The 23,445-nt window shown below is 41.6% G+C and overlaps 1 protein-coding gene across 1 annotated transcript; it reads left to right on the top strand.

Moving 5' to 3' along the window:
- Nucleotides 1-12: 12 nt before the first annotated feature.
- Nucleotides 13-22,419, top strand: EAF1 (ELL associated factor 1). Its single transcript, XM_001235896.7, has 6 exons — nucleotides 13-157; nucleotides 3,305-3,399; nucleotides 5,946-6,082; nucleotides 8,902-9,068; nucleotides 16,975-17,205; nucleotides 18,829-22,419. Exons 1-6 carry the CDS (start codon nucleotides 55-57, stop codon nucleotides 18,873-18,875), a joined length of 780 nt encoding a protein of 259 aa, XP_001235897.4. The 5' UTR covers nucleotides 13-54; the 3' UTR covers nucleotides 18,876-22,419.
- The last annotated feature ends 1,026 nt before the right edge of the window (nucleotides 22,420-23,445 follow it).

Raw genomic sequence — 23,445 nt, 5'->3', positions numbered from 1 at the left:
GCGGGCGGAGGAGAGGAAGGGACCGGCCGGGACGGGACAGGCGGGTGCGGGGCCATGAACGGCTCGGCGAACCCGCTGCTGGACAAGGAGGACCACCCGCTGCAGCTGGGCGAGAGCTTCGAGCGGCGGCCCAAGGCCTCCTTCCACACCATCCGCTGTGAGCACCGCCCTCCCTTCTCCTCCCGCTTAGCCCGGCCGCGTCTTTCCTCCCGCCCCGCTCGGCCGCCCCTCCCGCGGACGAGCCCCCTGCCCTCAGCCCCTTCCCGCCGGGCGGCGCTGAGGCGTGGGCAGCGCGGCGCCCCGCCGCCCTCGCGGGGGGTCCCTCCACGCCATCGCCCCTCGCTCGCTGCGGCTGTGCCTCCCGCCGGCCCTTCCTTCTCCCTTCTCCGCTCTGCGCCCATTTCCCCCGTGAGCGCCCCCCTCCCTCCCTCGGGGTCTCAGCAGGCAGTGGGTGAAGGCTCTCTGAAGTTTTCCGTGGAACCACCGTGAGTGGACGGCTTGCCGCTTGCATTCCTTTATTATTCTCCCCAGTGGCACCGCGGGCCCAGCTCAAGGAGCCGCAGTTTGAATTTGAAGTTTGAATGGAGGTGGTTGCTGTCGTGACCCCTCGACCCCCTCCTCTTGTGATCTAGATAGTAAGTCACTTTCCGGGAAAGAGGAGAAGTGACTCAGGCTCACACAGTGTTGCCACATACGGGCTAACTCAGAAGAGTAAGAGAAATGTTGAGGTCTGGTCTCCGGCATTAACAGGGTTTTAGAACAGCTGGGACGATCTGCCATTCTTGAAGTCACCGGAGATCATTCCAACTGTTCTTCCGTAGCACTGGATGTGTTTTGCTTCACGCTAAGTAGCTGGTTTTGGAGAGGAGCTCAATGCATTCCTCTGCTGGAATTCTGTGGGCAAGAAGTTGCTATTTTGTCTCCTGATCATCCCCAAGGAGCTGCTATTCCATCCTTCTAACCTACTGTGGGGAACCTGCTTTAGCAGGGGGTTGGGCTGGGTCGTCTCCAGAGGTCCTTTCCAACCCCTACGATTCTGTGATTCTGTAAACAGGCCCAGGGCTTAAAATGAGTAGTTAATCACCAGCAGTAAATGAGAATAATGCTGAAGTTGTGTTTCGGTCGCTTTGTGATTGGGTGGGGAATTTGTACGGTTAATAATAGAGATTTTTGTTGTGTGATGCATAGTCCTGGCTGTGCAGTCTGGTGGCTGCGAGTGCGTAATTTGGTGAGGTCTGAGTGAGAACTGAAGGAACAACTTTCTAGGTTGAGCTGTTCCTCGAGAAGATGATCGGTGCTTGAAGCAAAGCCATTTCCCCAAGCAGGAGCCTCTGCCTGCTTAAGTTTTGTGTGGTCCCCCCCTCCGGTCGTACGTAATTCCACCTGGTTGAGGAATACCATGCCGTACGTTTGGTGCATGTAGCTGTTTACATATCACACTGGATGCTTCTAGCCAGCTCTGCTGCACCAGCAAATCCCCATCTATAAATCAAAGATTTAAAATAGCCCGACCATCAAAGGAATGAGGATGCCGTCTGATAATGCGCGAATTAAACCCAAGCCGTATCCAGATAGCGATGAGGTGTATTTCTAGAACGTAAAGTGCTTTCATAATCGAGTTCTCCAGGGGTTGCAGAGCCAAAGCACTTCAGGCTACAACCGAAAGAGTGTGTTTTGATTTCAGAAGAGCTCTTAATGCGCTGTATTTGTAGGCAGCGACACTCAAGTGAGATCTCTTTGGGTTTTCTGGCTATAACTTTTCTTTTTCCTAATTGTTGATCTTGAGTGATCTGTCTGGGAACTGAGCATTATATCATTTCCTGTAATCCTCCTCATGCAAACTGCAGTAAGAGGATTTTGCAAGCTGGATTTGTCTCTGCCTCAACCTTATTGTTTTCTGTGATGTTTATGAAATCCTGCGCTGAAAAACTGGGTTGGGAAGGACACATCTAAAAACATTTGACTTTTGGAAAAAGGATTGGGTTGTACAGCTGGAGAGGCATACGTGCACTCCATCTACAGCAAAGCTAGTCAAGCATGCGTGCCTAATGAGCTTTCTGAATGACAGCAATTTGTTGTGTGCTTGCTTGGAATGAGGGTATTTTAGTGATACCTAAGAAAGGAGCGTGATAGTGCTATGCTTTTTCGTTTAGTGACTGTGCCGTTGAAACTCTTGATCCCCTTTTGGCAAAGACGCCAGCTCATCTACAGCTGGCTTGTTTTATTTAGCAAGCTTGCACATGAAGTAGGTGGGAAACAATAGCTAGAAATAGATGGCGCAGATGAAAATGAAAGATGTGATTTGGTCTGGCAGTTAAGGCATGAGGATTAAGTCAAGTGTGCCTGATTCTGCTTGTTGTGCTGTCAAAGTGAAACTCAATTAGACATTAACGTCCCCTTAATGAGAATTTATTACAAGCTGTTTTCTTTCCCTAGCAAATGTGCTTTTCATAGTGGAATTAAAATTTAGTTTTTCTAAGGTATTAATGTCTTAACTAATGCAGTAATTAAAAGTCTTGGTTCTGAAAGTGACTGCACCTCTTCATATCCAGAGATGCTAGAATGGAATGGATGCCTGTTCAAAAGAAATCTTATCTCATTTTGTCTGAATGCTCTGTCACAACATTATGTGTTTTGGTGGCTCATCAGCATGACAGAATTATGGAGGGGGAAATACTTTGAAGTTAAAATGTTCTTAGTTCAAATAAATATGCTAAACACAAATGCGTTACTTGGGGGAGAAAGCATTCCGTACAATGCAGCAGAAGTTATTTCAAGTGGGGCTTTGTTTAGAGCTGCAGCAACGTCTGACCTCAGTTATGCTCTCCATCCTTCATCTACAGCAGCCTTGGCCTCGTGTGGAGCATGGTGAAATAACATCAGCACCTCCTTTTTTCCCCATAGGTGGGAGCCAAGGTGTTTTCTCAAGTAGGTGTTGTGAAGGCAAGATGTCGGTTAGTAGTTAGAAACATCAGTGAGGTTAAATGAGCCGGTCTCACTCAATTAGCCTTTGTTGTAGATGGAGTCCTCAGGTTTGGAGGTGGCAGGAGCCACAGAGTCCTGGGTCTGGGACCTGATACTCCTATGGGATGCTTGGTGCAGTTTTACACCTGTGTGCAACATCAAACAGCAGGAGGAGCCTACTTTGGTCTTTCAGACACAGTCTGGTAATTTACTTCCACTTTAAGAAGTGAATTTTGCATCTGTTATCATCAGGTGGCAGGGGCTGTGTGTATGGACAGGTTGAAAGGCTCCAAATCCTGAGGATTCCCAGAGACATAATCACAGTTGTTTTCCTTCTTAGATGACTTTAAGCCGGCATCGATTGATACGTCTTGTGAAGGGGAGATCCAAGTGGGTAAAGGAGATGATGTAACAATCACTTTGCCGCATATTCCGGTAAGAATGCTATCTGTGGTATTGAATGCATTCCTGTTATTTGCAGTGTAATTCCAGTCTGCCCTATATGTTATTTTTTGACTTCAGTCTTTTGTAGAAACAGGTGGGCTTAGTGTTTGAGCAGCTAGACTTGCAGCACGTTCTGTGAGGAAAGGTCCATGCAATTGAGTCTATGTTAAGGGTCTTATTTGTAGGGCTCCAGTTGGTTCTTCTGATTCCTTCCTTCTTAGTGTTACTTGTATAAAAGGACGACTTCCTTTAGCTGAAGCTCTCCACCTGATTTCCTTCCATTTTTAGTGCTACAAGGTAAGGAATAGAAGCAAAGTAACTGTGGGTTTAGTCAGGATGTGCTGTTCAGAAGCTGCAGCTAGGCCTGTAGGCTTGTTTATTTCCAACACGCACAGATAGCACAGATGGTTCCCTGCCTTTAGCTTTATCAATGGGAGCAGGGGGGAGTTTTCTAGTGAGCAACAATGAAGTAGTTTCCCATCCACTTCCTCCTTAAATTATGCCATAAATATCTACTGGGTGAGGATGATGGTCAAACAGTAATAAAACAAGTGTTCAAACTGTTTATAGATGCAGCTGTTTTGTAGTTGAAAGCTCTGTGGTTGCCTTACCAAAACAAAACAAAAAAAAAGGCATTTGCATGCTGGAACTGGATTTGTTTATTAGCTGAAGATAATGCTACGTGTTAAGCTAACAAACAAGAATTCACAGATGCAGATAAGCTTGCTGATTGTAGGGCAGCACCAGTCACTTTGGAAGCCGCATCTCCGGTCCTTGTGGGATTATTTATTCTAGCACTCTGGGATTTTTCATCAGTGGCTGATGGTGCTGTGATAATTCTCGCTGAATAAGGCTTTAGCCTGCTTCCCCTGCTCCTGCCTTTTATATGGCTTTGGTCACGTGTAGGAGTTTGCATGCTTTCATTTGTCAATAGAAGTGGTGAGCGCAGTAGTGCTATTTGGGAGCAGGCGACGATGTGATTAATAGCTATGGTATTTATCTTTGATTGTCTGGGAACTGTGCTGTTCATTCAGCTTTTGTGTTCAACGACATCACTTGTAATGCCCCTTTCCAAATCTTTGTTCTGATGAGTTTAATTTGGTTGTATTCCCATGTGTACGAGTGGCTTTCAGCTTGCAGTGTGCTCCAGAGGGACAGGACCTAACTGCAGCCACTGTATGTATGTTGTTCCATGGAAGCATTGCTTATGCTCCTTAGAAACACGAAATATAATGAAGAGGAGTGAAAAATTCTGAGCTCATTTCACTCATACAAGGTTTACTGAATTTCTTGGTTCCTGCTTTGCTTCTGAGTTGTGTGCTAGCTGGATGCAGATTCTAGCTTGTTTTTTGAAATTGCCTGATCTCCGAGGATGTCTCTGTTTGATGATTTGTTCAGTGCAGTTGGTTTTGTGTCCCTTGACTGCTTGGGTAACTTGAAACACTATTTCTACTTGTCGATTTAGCAGCTTTCATGTTTGATAAACAGTCGCGGTTGGGGAAATGAGGAAGCTCTGTTCTCAAGCATGAGAGTTCAGCAAAAAGCTCTGGTTAATGTTACCTGTTTCATCTACCTTCTTCTGTGCTGTAATCAGCAGGATCTGGAAACCCCGTGTTAGGGATTACTTAGGAAGGGCTTCCATTTCTGCTCATTTTCCAGCCCACATCACAATCTTCTGTGAGCTTAGAGGTCCCTGCTTAGCACAGTGATGGCCAACAAACTTTAATCAGCTTTTGTTAAATTTGTTCTTTGCTTCCTGATTTATTTGTCAACAGGAAGCAGGCTTTGACTTTCAACTTGCTTTTTATTCCCTTAAATGTTATTTTCCTCGCTTAAATGTAGGAGTGATAAAAATGTAAAATGCCTTTGAAGATGAGGCTGTCGTGAGACTTTGATGTTTTCTGAATCGTACCTGTACATCTTACAGTATCTCTGTTGGAAATTCTCATTTTTCACCCTTACCGTCCTGAAGCCATTTTAGATTGAAGCATATTCTATTCATTAGCAGTGTTGGGAACAGGAAATTCATTCTGAATTGATAACATTTGATTGATTTTTTCTTTGCTACACAGAATAAAATGTATTCCTGATTTTGTTTGCTTTCCTGCCATTAATGTGCATAGATGCATGAGAGTAAACATTTGTCACGTTTCTCTCATGTTGAATAGCTAGGTGTACATTACAGAGAAATCTGAGGGCACGTAGCTGAGAACTTATTTCTGTATGTCTTGTAATGTCCTGTTGTGATGCACATTAATGGCAGGGAAACAAACAAATGTAAATAAGGGCAACCGTGGAGAAGGTGTTTTGTCGCTGTATAGGCACATAAAATGATGAAAGGCATAATGTTGCCATGAGGAAGCTGCTTCTACTGCATTCACTGTATTTTTCCCTTTCCATGAACGAGTATTTTCAATAGGAACTATTAACTGCTTAGCCCCCTAGTTGGAAGAAATACATTCGTTTGTCTTAGTGTTTATAAACTTTTGGATAGGGTAATATAACCAAACAAAAATGTGCTCTTTCTTTGATACCAGGGTTCAACTCCTCCAATGACTGTTTTTAGAGGAAATAAAAGGCCGTATCAGAAGGACTGTGTGCTTATTATTAATCATGACACTGGGGAGTATGTTCTGGAAAAACTCAGTAGCAACATTCAAGTCAAGAAAACAAGGTAAAGCTGGTGACTGGGCTGAGTTAATACGATGAATTCTTGCTGAAGTTTCCTGCTCAGATGGTGTCTTTCAAACCCAAACTCGATTATCATCTTTTCTTTTGGAGTAATGTTTGCTTACTAAACCTTATCAGCTTTACACAGCCAATTATCTTGCCTGAAAAACACAAGTAGCTGTTGGGAGCGTGAATCCAAGAGTAAAGAATTGGTAAATTTTCTACTGCTGAAAGGACATAATTATAGTTTGCAGTGAAGCATCTCTGATGATTTGAAGCTTTGGAAGCTGGCTGAAAGATGGAATGTGTTTCAGGAATCTCTGGTTAGTTGAAACAGATGATGAAAATACTAGGCTGTCAAAAGGATTGTTGGGCTTTACGGGCTTGTTCCCTACAGCTTCTGTGGGAGTCATGATACTTTAATAATATACTATTAAGGAACAAGAAATGCTTATCACTGTATTGGATCAATGGCACGTTGAGTGGAGCAAAAGTCCAAAGCTTCAACTTGAAAGGAAAAAACAAAAACAGAAAAGACAACGGAAGAAATAATGGTTGTGAGGTTTTGCCTGGAATTGCTGAGGCCAGAAATCTCTCTGACCCAATATTCAGCCTTGCTGTGCAAATGCTACAAAGTGAGCAGCTGGAACATTTTTAGTAATCTCACTGTTCTGCAAGTGCCTGAAACCTTTGGATTGTGTTCTTTCAGCACCACTGAACCACAGGATATTAAGATCTAAAAGCAGTTTCCTGAGGAAGCAGATCTTAAACGATTCTACAAGTATGATACTTTTTTTTTTTTTTTTTTTTAAAGAAGAAAACACTTTACTGCACTGTTGAGCTTTTAGCTGCTACAAGTAATAAGAACGTGGGTTGCAGCTTGTTAGGAATTGGATGGAAGTTTACCACAAACTACCTTGAGTTAAAAGTAAATGGATTGTAGCGCTCCTCTGAGTCAGTAATGGTTACTCATCCATGTGTCACTCAAAGGCAAGGCATCTTGTCCACTGGATAGGAGCGCATACAGATGAGATTTAGATTCCCAGCAATTCAAATCCTGCTGATAATTCCAGATGAAGCTTAAGGCAGAGAGGAGCCAAAGGAGTACCGGGAGGGCTTGTGTACAGTATGCTGTTCAGGATACACTGAGTTTTGGCTCTGTCAAGGTTTAAACATTTCAGCTTTCCTTAAGCAGGGGCAGGGAGGAAAAAAAATTGGGGACCTATGTTTTGAGGAATGGTGATTTTTTTTTTTTAAGTCCTTCAGTATTCTATCTCAGAAGTGGCTTTTTTTTTTTTTTTCATGGCTACTTCAATTTTAACAACCTGTGGGCACTGTGGGAGCAAAGTTTTTAGTATTAACATCCTGATTACATTCCTAGAGGAGAAACTGCATGTTGTCTACATATGTTCTGTAGTTTCAAGAGCATAATTAATACTGGAAATGGTGTTTTGCTTTTACCTTTCACATGAGATAGTGAGTATGTCCCCAGATCTCCACTTCTACTCTAAATCACAGTCTCATCAAATGAATCACTGAATTATAGAATGGTTTGGGTTGGAAGGGACCTTAAAGCCCACCTGCTGTGGACAGGGCTGCCAGCCATCAGACCAGGCCGCCAAGGGTCCCATCCAACCTGGCCTTGAGCACCTTCAGGGTTCTACAGCTTCTCGGACAGCATGTGCGAGGGCCTCACCATCCTCTGAGTAAAACTTTCTCATAAATGTCTATGTAAAATGTATTGATGTGATATGTAAAGGCTGTATTTCATGAGATAGAGGTGAGTCCATGCCTAGTTTTCATGGTTTCATCAGTGATTCACTGTAGCACACACCTTGTTTAATTAGAGCTAAATGCAGTGGGTCAGATACCAGAAGATGTTTAGGTGAAGTCCCAGGAAGTTCCACATGGGCTGGTTCAACTTGTTTCTGTGTGGGAATAGCTTGCAAGCACAAAGTGTCATATTACTGAGCTGGGACCCTCTTCAACCAAAACTGTGTTCTTATTATACGTGTAAACTGTTTCCACGCTATGCTACATAGAGACATATTTCCAAAGGCTTTGTTGCTGTGTGATAAATACACCCCATAGTTTAACCTCATTATGGTGTGTCACAGAGGGACCTGAGTATGTTTTTTCTTCCAAGGATATCGACTGTTCTACAGTCTGAATAGCATCGATTCAGAAAAGGAAATAACACCTGATTGGAATTGAACAGCTAAGCATGGCATTATCTTGTAGACAATTTCCCGCTAAGGAAATATATTAAACTGTTTTTTGGTGGTTTTGGTTTTTTTTTTAAGGGATAATAGTAAATGAATGAAAAATGGGAAATGCATGCTGTATTTATCAGCAAAACATATTGCTGCAGTCAGGTTGACCTCTGAGAGAGTTCAGTTTGAGAATGTACAATTGCAAGTGAGAAAAACATTCATTTTGCTATGGTAGTGTTAAGCAGGATTTTGTTATGAGTGATTTTTTTTAAATCATATAGTTGATTTAAATGAGTATGTTTGCTAATGCTTTTCTAAGATTACGAATATTGATTGCTAAATGAAAACCTTTATTATTCTTCAGCTGGTGAATTTGGCACCAATGGAACACATCTGAGTTTGAAAACGCATTTTTAAGGATGTTGCAGTAGGCATATTTGCTGCCAAAAGCACGTGTTACATACAGAAACCTGTCACTCACTGCTCAGCTTAATGAAACAACATAGAGTGCTGTTCTGAGGAAGCCACACATCATGCATTAGCACAGGGATATTGAAAAAGCTGAACACAGATGCACAGTAGTGCTCAATGTCTCTGGTTGTTGTTTCAGAGCAGAGGGCAGCAGTAAGATCCAAGCCCGAATAGAACAACAGTCTGCCCGAGCATCTCAACCTCCTCCACAGTTCAGAGCCCCAACCAAGCCAGCAACTGGACCTAAAACTTCTCCTTTGAAAGATAATCCTTCACCTGAGCCTCAACTGGATGACATTAAGAGAGGTAAAGAAGGGTGTGTAACTTCTGGGTTTGGATTATTTTTCTTTTTAATAAAAACTGTGACTTACAATGTATAAAAACATGTTAGAATGTTCAGGGATTAGAAGCTGGTTCTTGACAGTTGGTTTGTTGTCTTTACATCTCATCCTAAAGGTGAATTATCTATTCTCTTCTGCCAGCATATAGGTATTTATACTGCAGTGTTTTCTGATATGAGAGAGCTTCCTCCTTGTAAATAATTTTCTCTTTTTCCAAACTATTTCTCTGATCTGGAAAGATGACAAAAGAAGCATGAATTCAGAAGGTAGAAGTTACTGCAGCTGAATGCTAGACAGGCTGAGTATGGGTGTCTTAGGCAACGGCAACAAAAACTGCTGCTCCAAGATCTAGTTAGGCAATCAAGTAACTTGGAAAAATAGTTATCCCTGTGTAGAGCAAGGTTGGAACCATTTAGCAGGGGGATTGAAAGGCTCAGTGACTGTATCCACTTTACAAGAACTGGAGTCTGTGCCATGTCAAGCAGCACTGTTAGGGGAGGGATGAGGGAGAGAACAAGCCTACCACTTCCATTACCGTGGCTCCTCTGTAGCTTTTATTACACCTGCCATATAGTTGCTATACTTACCCTTCAAGTACCTTGAAGCACTTGAAGGGATTATTGCCTCAACTGAGTCTCCTGCTTAGGCAATGTATTGTCTCAGTGTTTCACTGTGGGCAGGGCTCGCTTTCTTTGCCCAAGTCCTTCCTTTCATGCTGGCGTTATTTTGCTGCAGTTAATACTGTCAGAATGAGGAAGATCTTAGATTTTTATTTGGTTCTCTTGGGTTAGTTATCCAGCTCCAGACACAATTATATTCTTTTAAGGCTGTTCTTTTGACTAGTGTTTCCTTTCTGGATCTCTTCCCTTATCCCATATAGCTACTTTTGCCTTTAGACTTAGCCTATGTTAATTTCCCAGTCTATGTTAATTACTTAGTGGGGCTTTGTTTTTCTTTTCAGTTCTTGATAATCACTAGGTGGCCCTTTTACAGCTAAGCTGTCTATGTGTCTGTATAGGTGCTGACTGGTTTCACTCTTTCACAGCAGTAATATTTTCAATACCTGGATGCTGGTCAGCAGACAGAATCGAAGTCTGAGAGTTTGTTAGCTACAGTTCCCTTAACTGCATTGCCATTTTTATTTCCCGTGTAATAGGTAAGGAGAAAGCTATCAGGTTATATATCAATTTAAAAACCGAATCAGTTGTAAATTTTAAGTGTCTTTATTTACGATGTATAAGATACGTAACCATGGGGGCACTCTTCTGCATATATATGGCAATCTGTAAAGGTCATGTTCTTACAGCAGAATAATTATATTTGTCTGTTGTGACACCTGTACTGCTAACACTATTTTCTAGCAGTCTAAGAATACGTCACATAATTTAGAACTGTTACAGTTTTGGGGTTGTTTTGCCACGTGATTGTCTTCTATTGGAAAGTACCTCCAAACAAACAATCTGTTGAGTTTGGTTTCCAAAATCAAGCTAGAGAACACCTGACTTGTACTAAAAATAGGGTGTTGAATTGGTATTTCATAGAGAGAATCTTTAAAGGCTGAAAAGAAAGAGAGCAAATAACTGGGCAGTTTGCTTTCTGCTTCCAGTATGTGCTCTTTTTATTTTTCTAAGCGTTTCTCAACCGTTCAGCACTTATTATCACTTCCACCATTGATTATCTAGAGAATGGGTGTCCAACCTTTCAGCTTGCCTGGGCTGCATTACGTGAAGAGGAATTGTCTTGGGCTGCATATAAAATACACATATAACATAGTTAAGATTATATAAGTAGCAAAACTTCTTTTATTTTTTATATATTTGTATTAAAACAAAAAAAGGGCAACAAAAACATAAAACTAATGGGATATTCTACCTTGGTTTTGTGAAACTAATGCATCAGTGTCTGGTTTGATGACAGTGGTTGCAATTCAAAGTGAGTTCTCCATATGTCCATCAGAGATTTTTGATCTAATTTTACTCTTCCTGTGCTTCATCTTTGAAAATATTTGTTCACAAATGTGCATACAGCCAAAAAAAGTGATGATGTAAACAAGGTATAATTGTGAAGTGAGGAGTACTTCTCTCTGGTCAGATAGAGCTTATAAAAATCTAGAAAAGAGACATGATCAAATTTTGTCTTCAAGTTAAATGTCTGATTGCAATTCTGTATATTTCATTTGAAAATTCACAGGTAACATATTTGTGTTGAAAATGGAGTCACAAATACACACACACACACACAAAAAAATTTTTTTTTTTGCAATCTTGAAACCTATTTTCAAACCTTTCTCAAAGCAGAAAGCACAGATGCATATTTTTCAGTATTCACAGGGCTGTGTTTAGCCAATATATCAAAATGCATGAAATTATTTGCCATCACTTGAGCTTGCCATAGTTTAAGTCTCACTTGGAATGCCACTATGGTATGAAACGAAGAACAGCTAAGCTGATTTTCATCCTGAAGACACGTGTTTAACTTGTTAAAATGAGTGGCCAAATCCAAACAAACAAAAAAAAACCCCAAATCACCAACTGTTTTATACTTTTTGTGAACTTTTTGAAACGTTGAAAATTAGAAAACTTGTCAGCACTGCATGAGTATTGTGGGTGTTTCTTCCAAAGAGAACATGTGAACTTTTTAAATAATTTTACAAAATAACACAAGCCTAACTTTAACAGTTAAGTAAGAAAACTTACATAGAATCATCATAGAATGGCTTGGGTTGAAAAAGACCACAATGATCATTGAGTTTCAACCCCCCTGCTATATGCAGGGTCGCTAACCACCAGACCAGGCTGCCCGGAATGTCTGCTTAATAAAAAATACATATCTTCACAGGTACACACACAGGTGTAGGTGGGTTGAAATATTGTTTTAGGCAATGACTATGTTATGCCAAGTGGCACAACACGTGTAATGCACAATACGTGCAGGTTTCAATTCGACTGTGTTTGTGTGGTGGTGCAAAAGGCAGTCAGCCCTGCACTGTGCCTTCCGCAGTGTTCCATTATTGCCTGCTCTGTCTGTACTTGAGCTACACGCAACTGACTCATGAGAAGTATCTCTAAAAATGAAATAATAACATTAAAAGTTTAAAATCTTTTGGGGCCTCATTACTGGCTGCCCCAGGCCGCGTGCAGCCTGCAGGTTGGACACACCTGATCTAGAGCATCAGCATTACTAAACCATCTACGTAATGAGAAAGTACTTGGCAAAGGTAGGGCTAAAATGGCACCATTGTATAATGAAAACAATTAAGATTACTTAAATGTAGAAGCTGTAAGATAGTCTTCAGTCCTTTAATGTGTATCTTTATGGCTAAAGACTTCTAAGCTGTGAAGAGATTGTGTTCTTTCTGTTCAAGCAGTGGCTTTCATTGTGGTTGAATTAGCTCCTGTGTATGAGACAAAAAACATAAAGATGAAATGTTATATTTCTTCTTTAATGAACACAGCACAGAACTTAAAATCCTCACAGGAGGTCGTTGAGAACATCTCTGTGGCACTACGACTCTTCCTGCTCCCAGGATGCCCTATTCAAGGGCGTGGTAAGACACAGCCCTTGTGATGTTTAACAATAGTTTTAAGTCAACCTCAGTGTAGGTTTTTGCATACCTCCACTACCCTTGGCTGTGCGTTCCTTCAGATCTCCTTACAAATAAGCTGGGAAATGGACTTCTGAGTCAGTCAGTCCCTGCATCCATCCCTTTTTACAGCTGTCCAAATAGCAGTGCTTGAGGACAGAGGCAGAGCAAATGGGAGTTAAACCAGTCCTTTCCTGCAGGCAAAGAGGCCTTTGGGAGGCTGTCTATAGGGTCCTGCGCTAGAAGAGTCTTTTGCTGTGCAAGCTTTTATCTTGTCCTCCTGCCTGAAAGGAGTAACAGAATGCTCAGAGGGTAAGAGCTTATTCTTTTGAATACATGGCTGCTTATGATCAAATATCATTAAGTAGTGAACGTTTGCAAAGGTGCACCACAATAGCCATTTATGTACGTGAAATTACTGGCATTTATGAGACATATTTGACCACGACAGAAATGTTTTTAATAACATTGACATAATTAAAGCATGCATTAACTGAAAAAACACAGAAACATATATCTGGTTTGGAAACTGTAGATTCAGTGCTTAAAAATCTGAGCAGATACTATTTATTTAAAAGGCAGCTGTAGTCTTGTAAGTATTATGCCACAGAATAGTATTTGTCTCTCAAGGACTTCTCGACCAAAATTGTTGCACTTCACTGTGAAGTACTGCCTCTTCTAGCTGCCATCTCTGCATATTCAAAATGCCAATATCAAGTTGATTTCTCTCCAGCTTGCATACCATTATTAACAGTGAGTATTCTGCTATGAACATACAGCCTTGTTCTCCCTGGTGCTGAATGGCATTATTTCCAAAAGCCTGTGGTATTCTCGCAGCCCAAGGTTAGGGCTTTAGTTAAAAATCCTGCATGGCCTATTGGTTTTGAATGAAGAGGCAGGAACCCTTAGCCACGATTACTGGAAGAGATTAAGGTATTTAGTATAAAATACACAGAGAAAAGAGCCCTGCTGAAAAAGGCTGTTGAATTATTATTATTATTTACTTTAAAAACTGCATGGACTGTCAATATAAAACAGTAAGCCATTTTCTTTCCTTGGAAGTAAACCTACAGCTGTAACATTAGAGATGCAAAAGATTCCCCTGGCAACGTCAGCCTTTTCAGATGATGTAGACTCAATTAAGGCAGACGTTCAAAAGCACACCGTATGAAAAGCTTTCTTAAAGCTAGCTGCTGCACATCCTGACTCTTGTCATCTTTTAAGCCTTAAAGGCTCATCAACATGAGGAGCCTGATCTTGAGGAGCAAAAAGTGGTCTAGGAAATGTCTGACTTTTTCATTGTTTAGCTTAGTGTGTAGGTACAGGTAACACACAGCTATTTTAATTGGAGGCACTGCAAAGAAGCATTTAGCTGAGGCTTCAATACCCGTGATTGCACTAAGCATGACAGGCAAATTGAAAAATGCAAAATCTGACATTTTCAAAGCAGGCCATTTTTTTCCTGCAAGGTTCTGGTGTCATCATTGGCTCAGCCACATTAGTGTAAACAATTACTTTTTTCTCATCTTCCCAGAGAAGAGACATTTAGAATTCTAGACTCAACGCACCTGGAAGGAAGTAGAACAGCCTCTATGAATGTTGATTAGAAAATGGCTTTTGTACTTTACCTTACTGCTTCAGCCAACATGTCATCCCTTTCCCTCCTTGTATCCAAAGCTCTCATATGAGCTTTTCCAGGTCTCTTCCTCCCCAAGCAGAAACCCCCCACTACTGCTGCTCATCTCTGGGTTAGCTAAGTTAGTCTTATTTTCCCAACCATCAGCCTGCATCACTTCCCTCCTTCATTTCTCTCCTCACCTACCATACTGAGTTCAAACTTCTTGCTAGGACATTTTTTTTCCTCCTTTAGTCTCTGGAGTGCACTTCCTATTGCGTCTTTTCCCTTTCACCACCAATATCTCTTGGATTGCTTCACCATCCTTTTCTGTTTCTTATTTTCCCACTATTTTGTAAGCTGCTTTCTGGATTGGTATGTTCTTTCCACATCTACATACCAAGACACTGCTTTCCCACCATAGACTCTGCCTCAGTAAGCATATGTGTGTAATTCTCACCCATCCTTCTACAGAGGTATTTTTTGAATCTTCTTGCTTTGTGGACTGCAGTCTGTAGATGATTGTGCTTGCTACAATCCAGAATATTCTAGCAATGTATCAGCAACACTGTAACTTACAGCTAACAATTCTTATCCTTATTAGAAGTATGTGGAAATTTCATATCCTGAAGCTAGGAAAAAAATATTTAAAGGGAAAGTGCTTTCATTCTTGTTTACTTCTCCCCTATGACTTTCTTAGCCTTGAACACAGAGAACATTTATCATTTGAAATGTTAAATAAGGGTAGGTAAGAACAGTGACTTACCAGTGCTGATTTTTACTTGTACCAGACTCCAGCCACGAAATGGATTTTTAAAGCATGTAAGACTGTTGGGAAGGCCTGAGGGAGAAAGTCATTACCGTACAAAATAATAGCTTCTGTTGGCCTAATGGCATATTTTTCCTCCCTCTTCCAATGGTGTCTCATGCTGTGTCTTAAAGATGAAAAGGTAAATTTTGCCTGGCATAACAATAAAGCACAAAACCAAAGTTGATCTAGTCAAGGATCTAGCTTCAGGAAGTAGATTTGAGGAACAACCCCATTACCACTAACTACCCAGCTGGAGTTAGCGATATAGTTGTTCTCTTTCAATACGCCTTCCTTGTCACAAATGCAGTATAGCTATAGCACTTGAAATTGAGCTCTGAACTTTGAAATTGAAAAGTAGCAGCTTCGAAACGGGCAACAGAAAAGTTAATTTCTGAAACCAATACCTGCTGAGCTGGGGCAACTCCTGCCAGCAAATAACGTGGTGGCTGAAAACTTAGCTGTTACTCTGAAGTGTTAAGCAGCCCAAGGAAAACTGATATTACTAAAAAACAGAAGAGTTCCAGATGCTCAGATTTACTCCTGCGTGGGCCGAAGACAGTAAGAATTAAAACTGTGCCATTCTTACATGAAGGAGGGACTCTCTTTGTATGCTCTGGCTACGCCATATCAGGAAGGATGTCCCTAGTTCAGGATCTGTGCTTCATCTCAGTCTGAGTAACTCACAGGGCTGATCTAAGGTAAATTACCCCTGGTGTCTTCATTTGTTGTGTAGGCACAATTATACTTGTGTTGTATCTTCTTTCATCCTTGTCTCTTTAGCTTTTGAGTTCTCCAGAGCAAGCACTGAGTTCTTACCTTGTGGGTGTAGAACTGCTAGTGCAATGAGAGCCTAAACTCTGATGGTTTCTTGTATTTTGAATAACACGTGTGAATACTGTTCCTTCCTGGAAGCCTTCCTACATGAAGTAAGTAGTTAGATAGTCAGCTTCGTGGGTAGATACAAAAAAAGATTCCTCTAACAGGGTTTGTAATTACAACAAATTTAACAACGTGGAATGGTTTGTGACTTATCTTAGTGTCTGCTTAGTAACTGGTTGTTCAGCCAGCACCAACTCTTGCTGATGAGGCTGTCATGGTATTCCACTATTTCTTTACGCTGGTAACCATAAAGCAAGGTGTGACTGACTTGAATTACTTCCTGGTTTCAGAGTAGTCCATTTTCTCTGGCTACTCGTTGGCTCTATAGCAGGTTAATGTACTGTCACCGCTCCCCGGCGTGTGAAGGTTCTCATCTGTTCTTGTCTGTCCTACTGCTGAATTACCTGATGTCATTTATCTGCTTCACGAGTTTCTTTAAAATGAGCTGTGTGACTTTGTGCTGGAGCAGTTTCATACGCTATCTTAAGTCAAGGCAGTTTCTGTTGTGGTCATATGCCTATGCTTTCTCTCTCTCTTTGCATTTACCAGAAGCCTAAGTGTCACTGACTTCTACCAGAATTTATAATCCTGCATGTTTAAATGCTTTAAAAAAAAAAAAGGGCTTACTTTTGGCCTGTAATGCTCAATGAGGAAACGTGTTTAGTTTGTATATAAAGCGTAGACACTTGTGGGAAAATAATGAAGCAGGAAGTGCTTTTGTAAGTGTGAAGTTTATAAACAGTAATAGCAGAAATGCAGGTTTTGTGGCACTGAACTTTGCTGTTCTTCAAATTCAGCTGCAACAACTGGGTTGAAAAAATGTCAGGATGGTTTGTTTTTTCTTTCCCGACTCTCTCTTTCATACGAGCTACTTTGATGTTATAAATTGTACTTGACAAAACTATTGCATTTTCATATTCTTTTCCCAAATTCCATGAGGCCTTATTCATGTTTCCAACCAGATGAATGTCCTTTTATTTCAGAGCTGAGAGCGGAGGTTGAAATTATTGAGCAGATGAGTAGCAGCAGTGGAAGCAGCTCATCGAACTCAGAAAGCTCATCTGGAAGTGAAGATGAAAGCTCCAGCAGTGAGGGGGAAGAGCTAGCACATGTTTCCCCTTCCCAGCCACCTCACCAGCAGTATAACAATAGGAATGCTGTTGCTAACGGCACCAGCAGGCCACAAGGAAGCAATCAGCTCATGAACACGCTGCGTAAGTAAAGGCTTCTGTCTTATTACTCTGGGAAACTGCTTGAGACTACTTATTTAGCGTGTTAAGCTAGCTCCATGAAGTACACATTGCCCAACAGTAATCCCAGAGAGGTGCATTGGCTGAACGAAGTACGTGGACAGATTTTATATATTTTTGTTAAGAGGAGGCTGAGATGTGTCTGAAGCTGTGGAGATTTCTTCGGTCTGGTCTAAAACCTGTGGGCATCAGCATGGTGACCCCTGTTGACCATGCTGAGTTTCCACTTTCCAAGTGGAAAGAGTGGGCAGCAGAACATTACTGCAGGTGGATATGGTGCACCGGAGGATAAGAATTACTTTAACGTGAAAACACAGATTAGGCTTTATGCTGGATCAGGTTCAGTGGAGTTAAAATACTACATTTACAAGAACCATAACTTATTTATCATGATTTTTTTTTAATTTCTCCAGAGGCATGTTTGAGTACATCTCTTGGAATCCACACAAAGAGAACTGGTAGAGTTCAAATGCAGATAAGTGTAGGGTTTCCAGGTTCAGAAAGACAACTTCAGGTATTATACAGATGATACGGAAAAGGCTTACTGGAAAACTGGCAAAGCCAGACAGTGTTCCTGACAGTAGTGAATGCCTGAGGTGACACATGACTGAAATCCAAAGTTCAGCAAAGTCAGCAGGACTCTTTCCATGTCCCTGTTTCTGTTTGTGAGCTGCTTCTTCCCTGCTTCTTTTGGGCCAAGGCTGCAATACTGCATAGGTCATTGAATTTCTGGAAGTCTCTGACCCATGTAGGATTTGGGAGCTGTTGAGGTAGCTCCTTTTTTTTCATGCAGTGATTTCTGCCCTGATTTCCCCAAAAGAGGAAAACAGATGAAGAAATCTAGGGTGTAGCTGTTGTGAGGCTGCTCTGCAGAGGATTTGTGTTTGGAACAGCGTCTTGGAAGAGCACCCAAAGGGCTCGGTTCAGTAACCGGAACTCGAGAGTGATTATTGCACACTTTTACCCCATCCACCTCCCCAGATTACAAGTGCTCTGCAAGACAGGCTCTAAGACTGTAGGTTTGATCCACTTCCGGTCCTTCCTGTGTTGGATCTCTCTTTGCACTTTGGAGGGCTGCCCTTGGCCTTCCTTAACCTTCACGCCCTGTATCAGCTGATTTCAGCCAATAGCTTTGAGTTGCAACGGCTCTAACATTATTTCTGGCTTACTGACATGTGGAGACCTTACATTGGCTGCCCAATCTTCCTTAAAACAAAGAAGTCTATTTTTTAACAAGGTCAAGAAAGCCAGGGAATTCCTCAGTGCCTGGTCCCAGAGCTGCATATAGGAGCTTGGTGGGTGGAGGCTGTGGAATGCCTTCTGCAGCTGCTAGCAAAGGGAGTGCTGTCCTCCCACTGGGGAGCAGATTAGGTGGTTCTGTTGGACCTGGATCAGGCTGTGTGTGAGCCCTGTGCAGTTCTTAATGCTCTTGGGCATGGGGAACAATTCCCTTAAACAGAGATGGCATTTGCATTCACTTCTTGTGCTTATTTATATCTTCTAGTGTACGTGTGGCTGTACTTTGGTTTGATTGCAATTAAATGTGCCTACCCACTTCTTGTGTTTTGTTGTTTTTGTTTCCCATAGGAAATGACTTGCAGTTGAGTGAATCTGGGAGTGACAGTGATGACTAGAGGCTGAGATTTTTCTTGCTTCTCTTACATATACATGAAGAACTAATTTCCCTTGAAGTGATCATATCGCTTACAAAGAGGATCTGGCACAGGAATACTTCCATGTGTGGAATTTTAATAGAAGGAATGTGCAACTCTGTAAAATATCAGATGTTGAGGGCTGTTTTACTTTGCAAATTGAGTGTATATTTTGTGTATATTCTTATTCTTTAAAAGCTTTACATAGGTATGTACAGTGGGTAAGGCAGTATATGCCCCTATGTTTTTATCTGTTCGTTATTTGTAAGCCTAACATGTAACTTCATCATGTCATCTGAAAATTTCTTGTTTGTAGGAGATATTCAGTCCATAGTGGAAGATATTCAGCCCATTGCGTCTTTGTTGGGGGGCTTTTGTAATATAAGGGTGAGCATGAGCCAACGGTGAGTTTAAAAAAACCAACCATGCAGAACCTAGAGTGTGCACTGAAGTGGGACTGTTAAAAATTAAGCTTCAACACTAAGTTGATTCATTTGATTTGGGACTTTTCTAATGTGTTTTTATTGCTATTTATGATTGATTTAATGGACATACTTTTCAATAGTTGGAAAGGAGAAATCATAAAACCATGTTTGTCACAAACCTTGCTGCACCAGTGCCTTATAAGCAGGTCTTTAAATGGAGCTTCCTGCCACCTCTCATACAGGGGGCAATACTGAAACCTCTTCAGATTGCTTTTACAAAGAGCTATATTTCACATACAAGTCAGCTGTGCTCTGCGGGCAGTTACTCTAGCAAGATATAGGATATACGTCAGTCACCTGAGCACATCCAAGTAAGAACCGGGTCAGCATTTTCTCATGCAACTGAAGCATCTAATTTAATTCAGACATTCAGTCCTAGAAATTTATAGGAGCACGGTTGCCAATGAAATTGCAGTGTCACAAATAGGAGACGGTGCACTTGCTGAAACGGTAAGACCCAGAGCCTTGTCTGCAGTTTCCTAAAGGATGCAGAAAGAGGAGATGACAAAGCAACTGTGAAACAGCACAAGTCTCTGTCCCACCACAGCTGTCCAGGTAGACTTTAGTCCATACTATTTGTTGGGTGGGATCTCCGTGCTTGGCAGAATTACACAGAACAAGAAATGTTTGCTTACCATGAAATTCACCCCTGTTTAAGGGGGTTTAAAGGGTGCTCAGCTGGATTATCATTAACTTTTTGCTCCGATGGAAATGAGTTCCAGGGCAGCCTCTTAACCTTGAGCACAAGGCGAACTTTTTAAACCCCAGGTTCAAATGATACAGGCTGGGCGACACTGCAGTTGCGGTGTAATCCAGTTGGAACTTAAACTGGATTGGATGCCTCTCCATTCTTAAATGTCTGCTTTGCACTGCTTTCGTCTGATAGTTTGTGTTGTAACTCCTGTTTGTTTACCGAGCTCTTTCCTTTTTTTTTAAGGCATCGAAGAGCAGGGTGTCATTGGAAGGGAGATTTTATTAAATGGTTTATTTTTTTGCATTCGATACATATTTAGGCATATTTTTGCATTATTGTATATAATGTTTAAAAATAATTGTGTTTTTTTTTTTTAAAGTGTTTTATGATGTGGGTACATATTTTAACATGCAATTATGAAATATACTTGATGTGAAGCCACAGCTGATGTGATTCGTTTGGTGGTTTGTTTTTTTTTCCTCCTATTCTTCTTCTGTGAGTAAATGTGCTCTGCTCTAGCAAGCTTCTGCCAGTCTGAGCTTTGACGTTTGTGAGGGAGACCTGCATGCTAGTTGGCAGCGTAATCAGTGCTAATTCTGCTCCTGACTTCCCAGCTTAAGACTTGGATGAGCAGGGAGGCGTTTCTGTTACCATTTCCCCATTACTGGCACTTACTGCTGAGTTCCGTTGGTGTTATTGCTTGTGCTTAAATGGAAAAGCAGCAGTGTGACGTTTTTCATTGCCTCATTCATTGGCTGCGCATACACTCTAAAATCCAGGGCACGTCATAGGAAGTTTACTAATTATATATGAATGAAATTCGTGGAACTTAAGAGGATAAGACAACAGCGGGCTGCACTGATTTGAATCACCACTTTAACTGTGGTTTAAATCAGCAAGCAGGAAAGCTTCATTCGCACAGTTTCTGCCTTGCTTTGTGTTTGCACTCAAGGTCATGGTTTACTGTTACCCCCCATTTCCTCCCCTCCAACCACGGCAGCATATTTCCACACAGATGGCTATCACTGCTACGTTTCAGCCACCCTTTGTGTCCCCTGGAGGTGTGTTGTGTCGGGATGGCCCACTTGCAGCTTGTGAGCATTTCAGCCATGCGTCGCGTGCCCAGACTGTGGCAAACGGCTTCCCGTTGGGCTAGTGAGAAACATGGTGGCCTGCAGCTTGGTCATGCATGTAAGCCAGTCCCTGCATGTGCGGGACCAGCCTGTCCCCTCCTTCCCACTGTCACAAATGGCTCCGGGCATCTCCTCCCTGAGAAGCTGTCTGGAGTCTCTACCCTGCCCACAGGTACATGGTGTGTTTGATGGAGGTCAGCCCTGTGCAAACATTGGTGGGCAGCTTGTAGGGCAGAAAAGCCAGCTGTCCCCTCATTATGTGTCCTTTAATGAACGTCAGCGTGTTTGTTAAAGCTATTGCCAGCCTGATGTTTTGACTGGGGCTCCCAAAGTTTGATGCCTTGTATGCTGAGGAACTGTAAATGTCACTTAATGTGTTGTTGGTGATTTGCAGCAAGTTCTATTCAGATGGAAATGGGAATTGAAATAACTTGCAGAAAAGCAGTTATTCAGAATGCTTTTAGTTAATTGACTGGGGGTATCTTTAACATGCCAGAGATATAAATCAGCTAAAATATGTTTTGATAAAACCTCTTAATGGAGCAAAGTGTTCCCGATGGTTCTATCTTAGCACTAGCAGGTCTTAGCACCTTAGGCTAATTTTTTACTCATAAACACTTTTATATGACAATTAGTTTCGATGTGAATAAACAATGCATATGGAATGCAATTATCAGAATGAATTGGAGCAAAGTAAATACTTCTTCACGTTCATGGGAGAGCTGCCCACTGGCTTTGGTGAGGTCAGCATAGTTTCTAATGGTTTCTTCTGTTCATGGTCTTCCTCCAGTGCAGTGCTTTGACTTGCCTTAAGACTTTGCCAGCAAATAGGGCCTACTTGTGACTTTTCCCTTAATTGGAATTGCTTTAGTACTGATAGTCAATAATGATTTAAATTGTCACTTAATGACAATCTCATTGAATCAATACAGTTACTATTTTATTTATTTAATGTAAATATGAAAGATTGGCTTGTTGAGAAGAACTAATAGGGGAATCGTAGTATTCCTGAGCGTTGCTCAGAGTAACCCAAAGGGGTGATACTCCAATTTCGAGACATTTTGCCTAAACTGATTTTCACAATTTGCATTTTTACAGACTGACCATATGTCTGCTTGTGGTTATGTATAAAATTAGTTTGCTGGGCAAAGCATTATAGTCTTCTTTCCTCCTTCAAAGTCTACTTACATGAATAAAAACAAAGTTCGACAATCCATGCGTGTGTTTCTTTATTGTTTAATATGGAAACTAAGAGAGTTGAGGCCTGGAATTGCGTGTGATGGAGAATACTTATTTTCAGTAATTGCCTGAGTTACTCGAGTTCAGCTGGTAACAGTGAGTGAAGATGTGTTGAATTCACCTGGTTATTTAGAGGTTTTTATTACCCTCATGTCCCCAACTACATAGATAGGAAAGGAAAATAAAAGTAGTGTTGAAACAAAAGCTGAGATGTTGGGGAATCATTGGAACAAACGAGTAAATTTAAAGTAGTTGGATGTCAGTGTACTTTGTACACCCAAATCTTGTCCTCAGAAGATAAGTTGACCAAACCCAGCCCTGGCTTATGTGAGAAGGCCAGATATAAGAAAGAAGTTTTGTACAATAAGGGTGGTGATGCACTGGCACAGGTTGCCCAGAGAGGAGGTGGGCACCCCATCCCTGGAGACGCTCAAGGTCAGGTTGGATGGGGCTCTGAGCACCCGATGGAGCTGTAGGTGTCCCTGTTCATTGCAGGGGAGCTGTACTAGATGGCCTTCAAGGGTCTCTTCCAACTCAAATGATTCTATGATTCTATGAGGGAAAAGCCCTTGAGCTACTACTGCTTACTGTGAGGGTGTGCTCTCACTGAGCCTTGGCCTGCACTACCTGAATGCATTTAGCATCACTATTATAAATAAAATCCACTCAAAGTATTGGAGGCCATTAAAAACATCTTGCTAAAGGGATGTCACTGAGAGTTTTGGTGAGACATTTGATGCTTCTGTTTCATTTAGTACTGCCGGTGGGTTTCTGTGTGCCCACATATGACATTTAGGCCATTTGTGGGTGGAAGCAGGGGCTGGAACAAGGCTGAGTTCTTTTTTTCTGTGTGCTCTTGGATTGCAGTTGGACCATGTGTTTTAAAAACAGTGCTGACTAAATAAATTAGACAAATTATGGGATTTCTTGGCAGGAATCCTGTCTGTTTGGCTTGAAATCCCATTGATTCCGTAAATTCTGGTACATCTTCTGGTGTCATA

The sequence above is a fragment of the Gallus gallus genome, chromosome 2 (assembly GCF_016699485.2).
Source record: "Gallus gallus isolate bGalGal1 chromosome 2, bGalGal1.mat.broiler.GRCg7b, whole genome shotgun sequence".
Classification (NCBI taxonomy): domain Eukaryota; kingdom Metazoa; phylum Chordata; class Aves; order Galliformes; family Phasianidae; genus Gallus; species Gallus gallus.
Note: the sequence above shows the minus strand (reverse complement) of the source record. Positions and strands in the feature narration are given on the sequence as shown.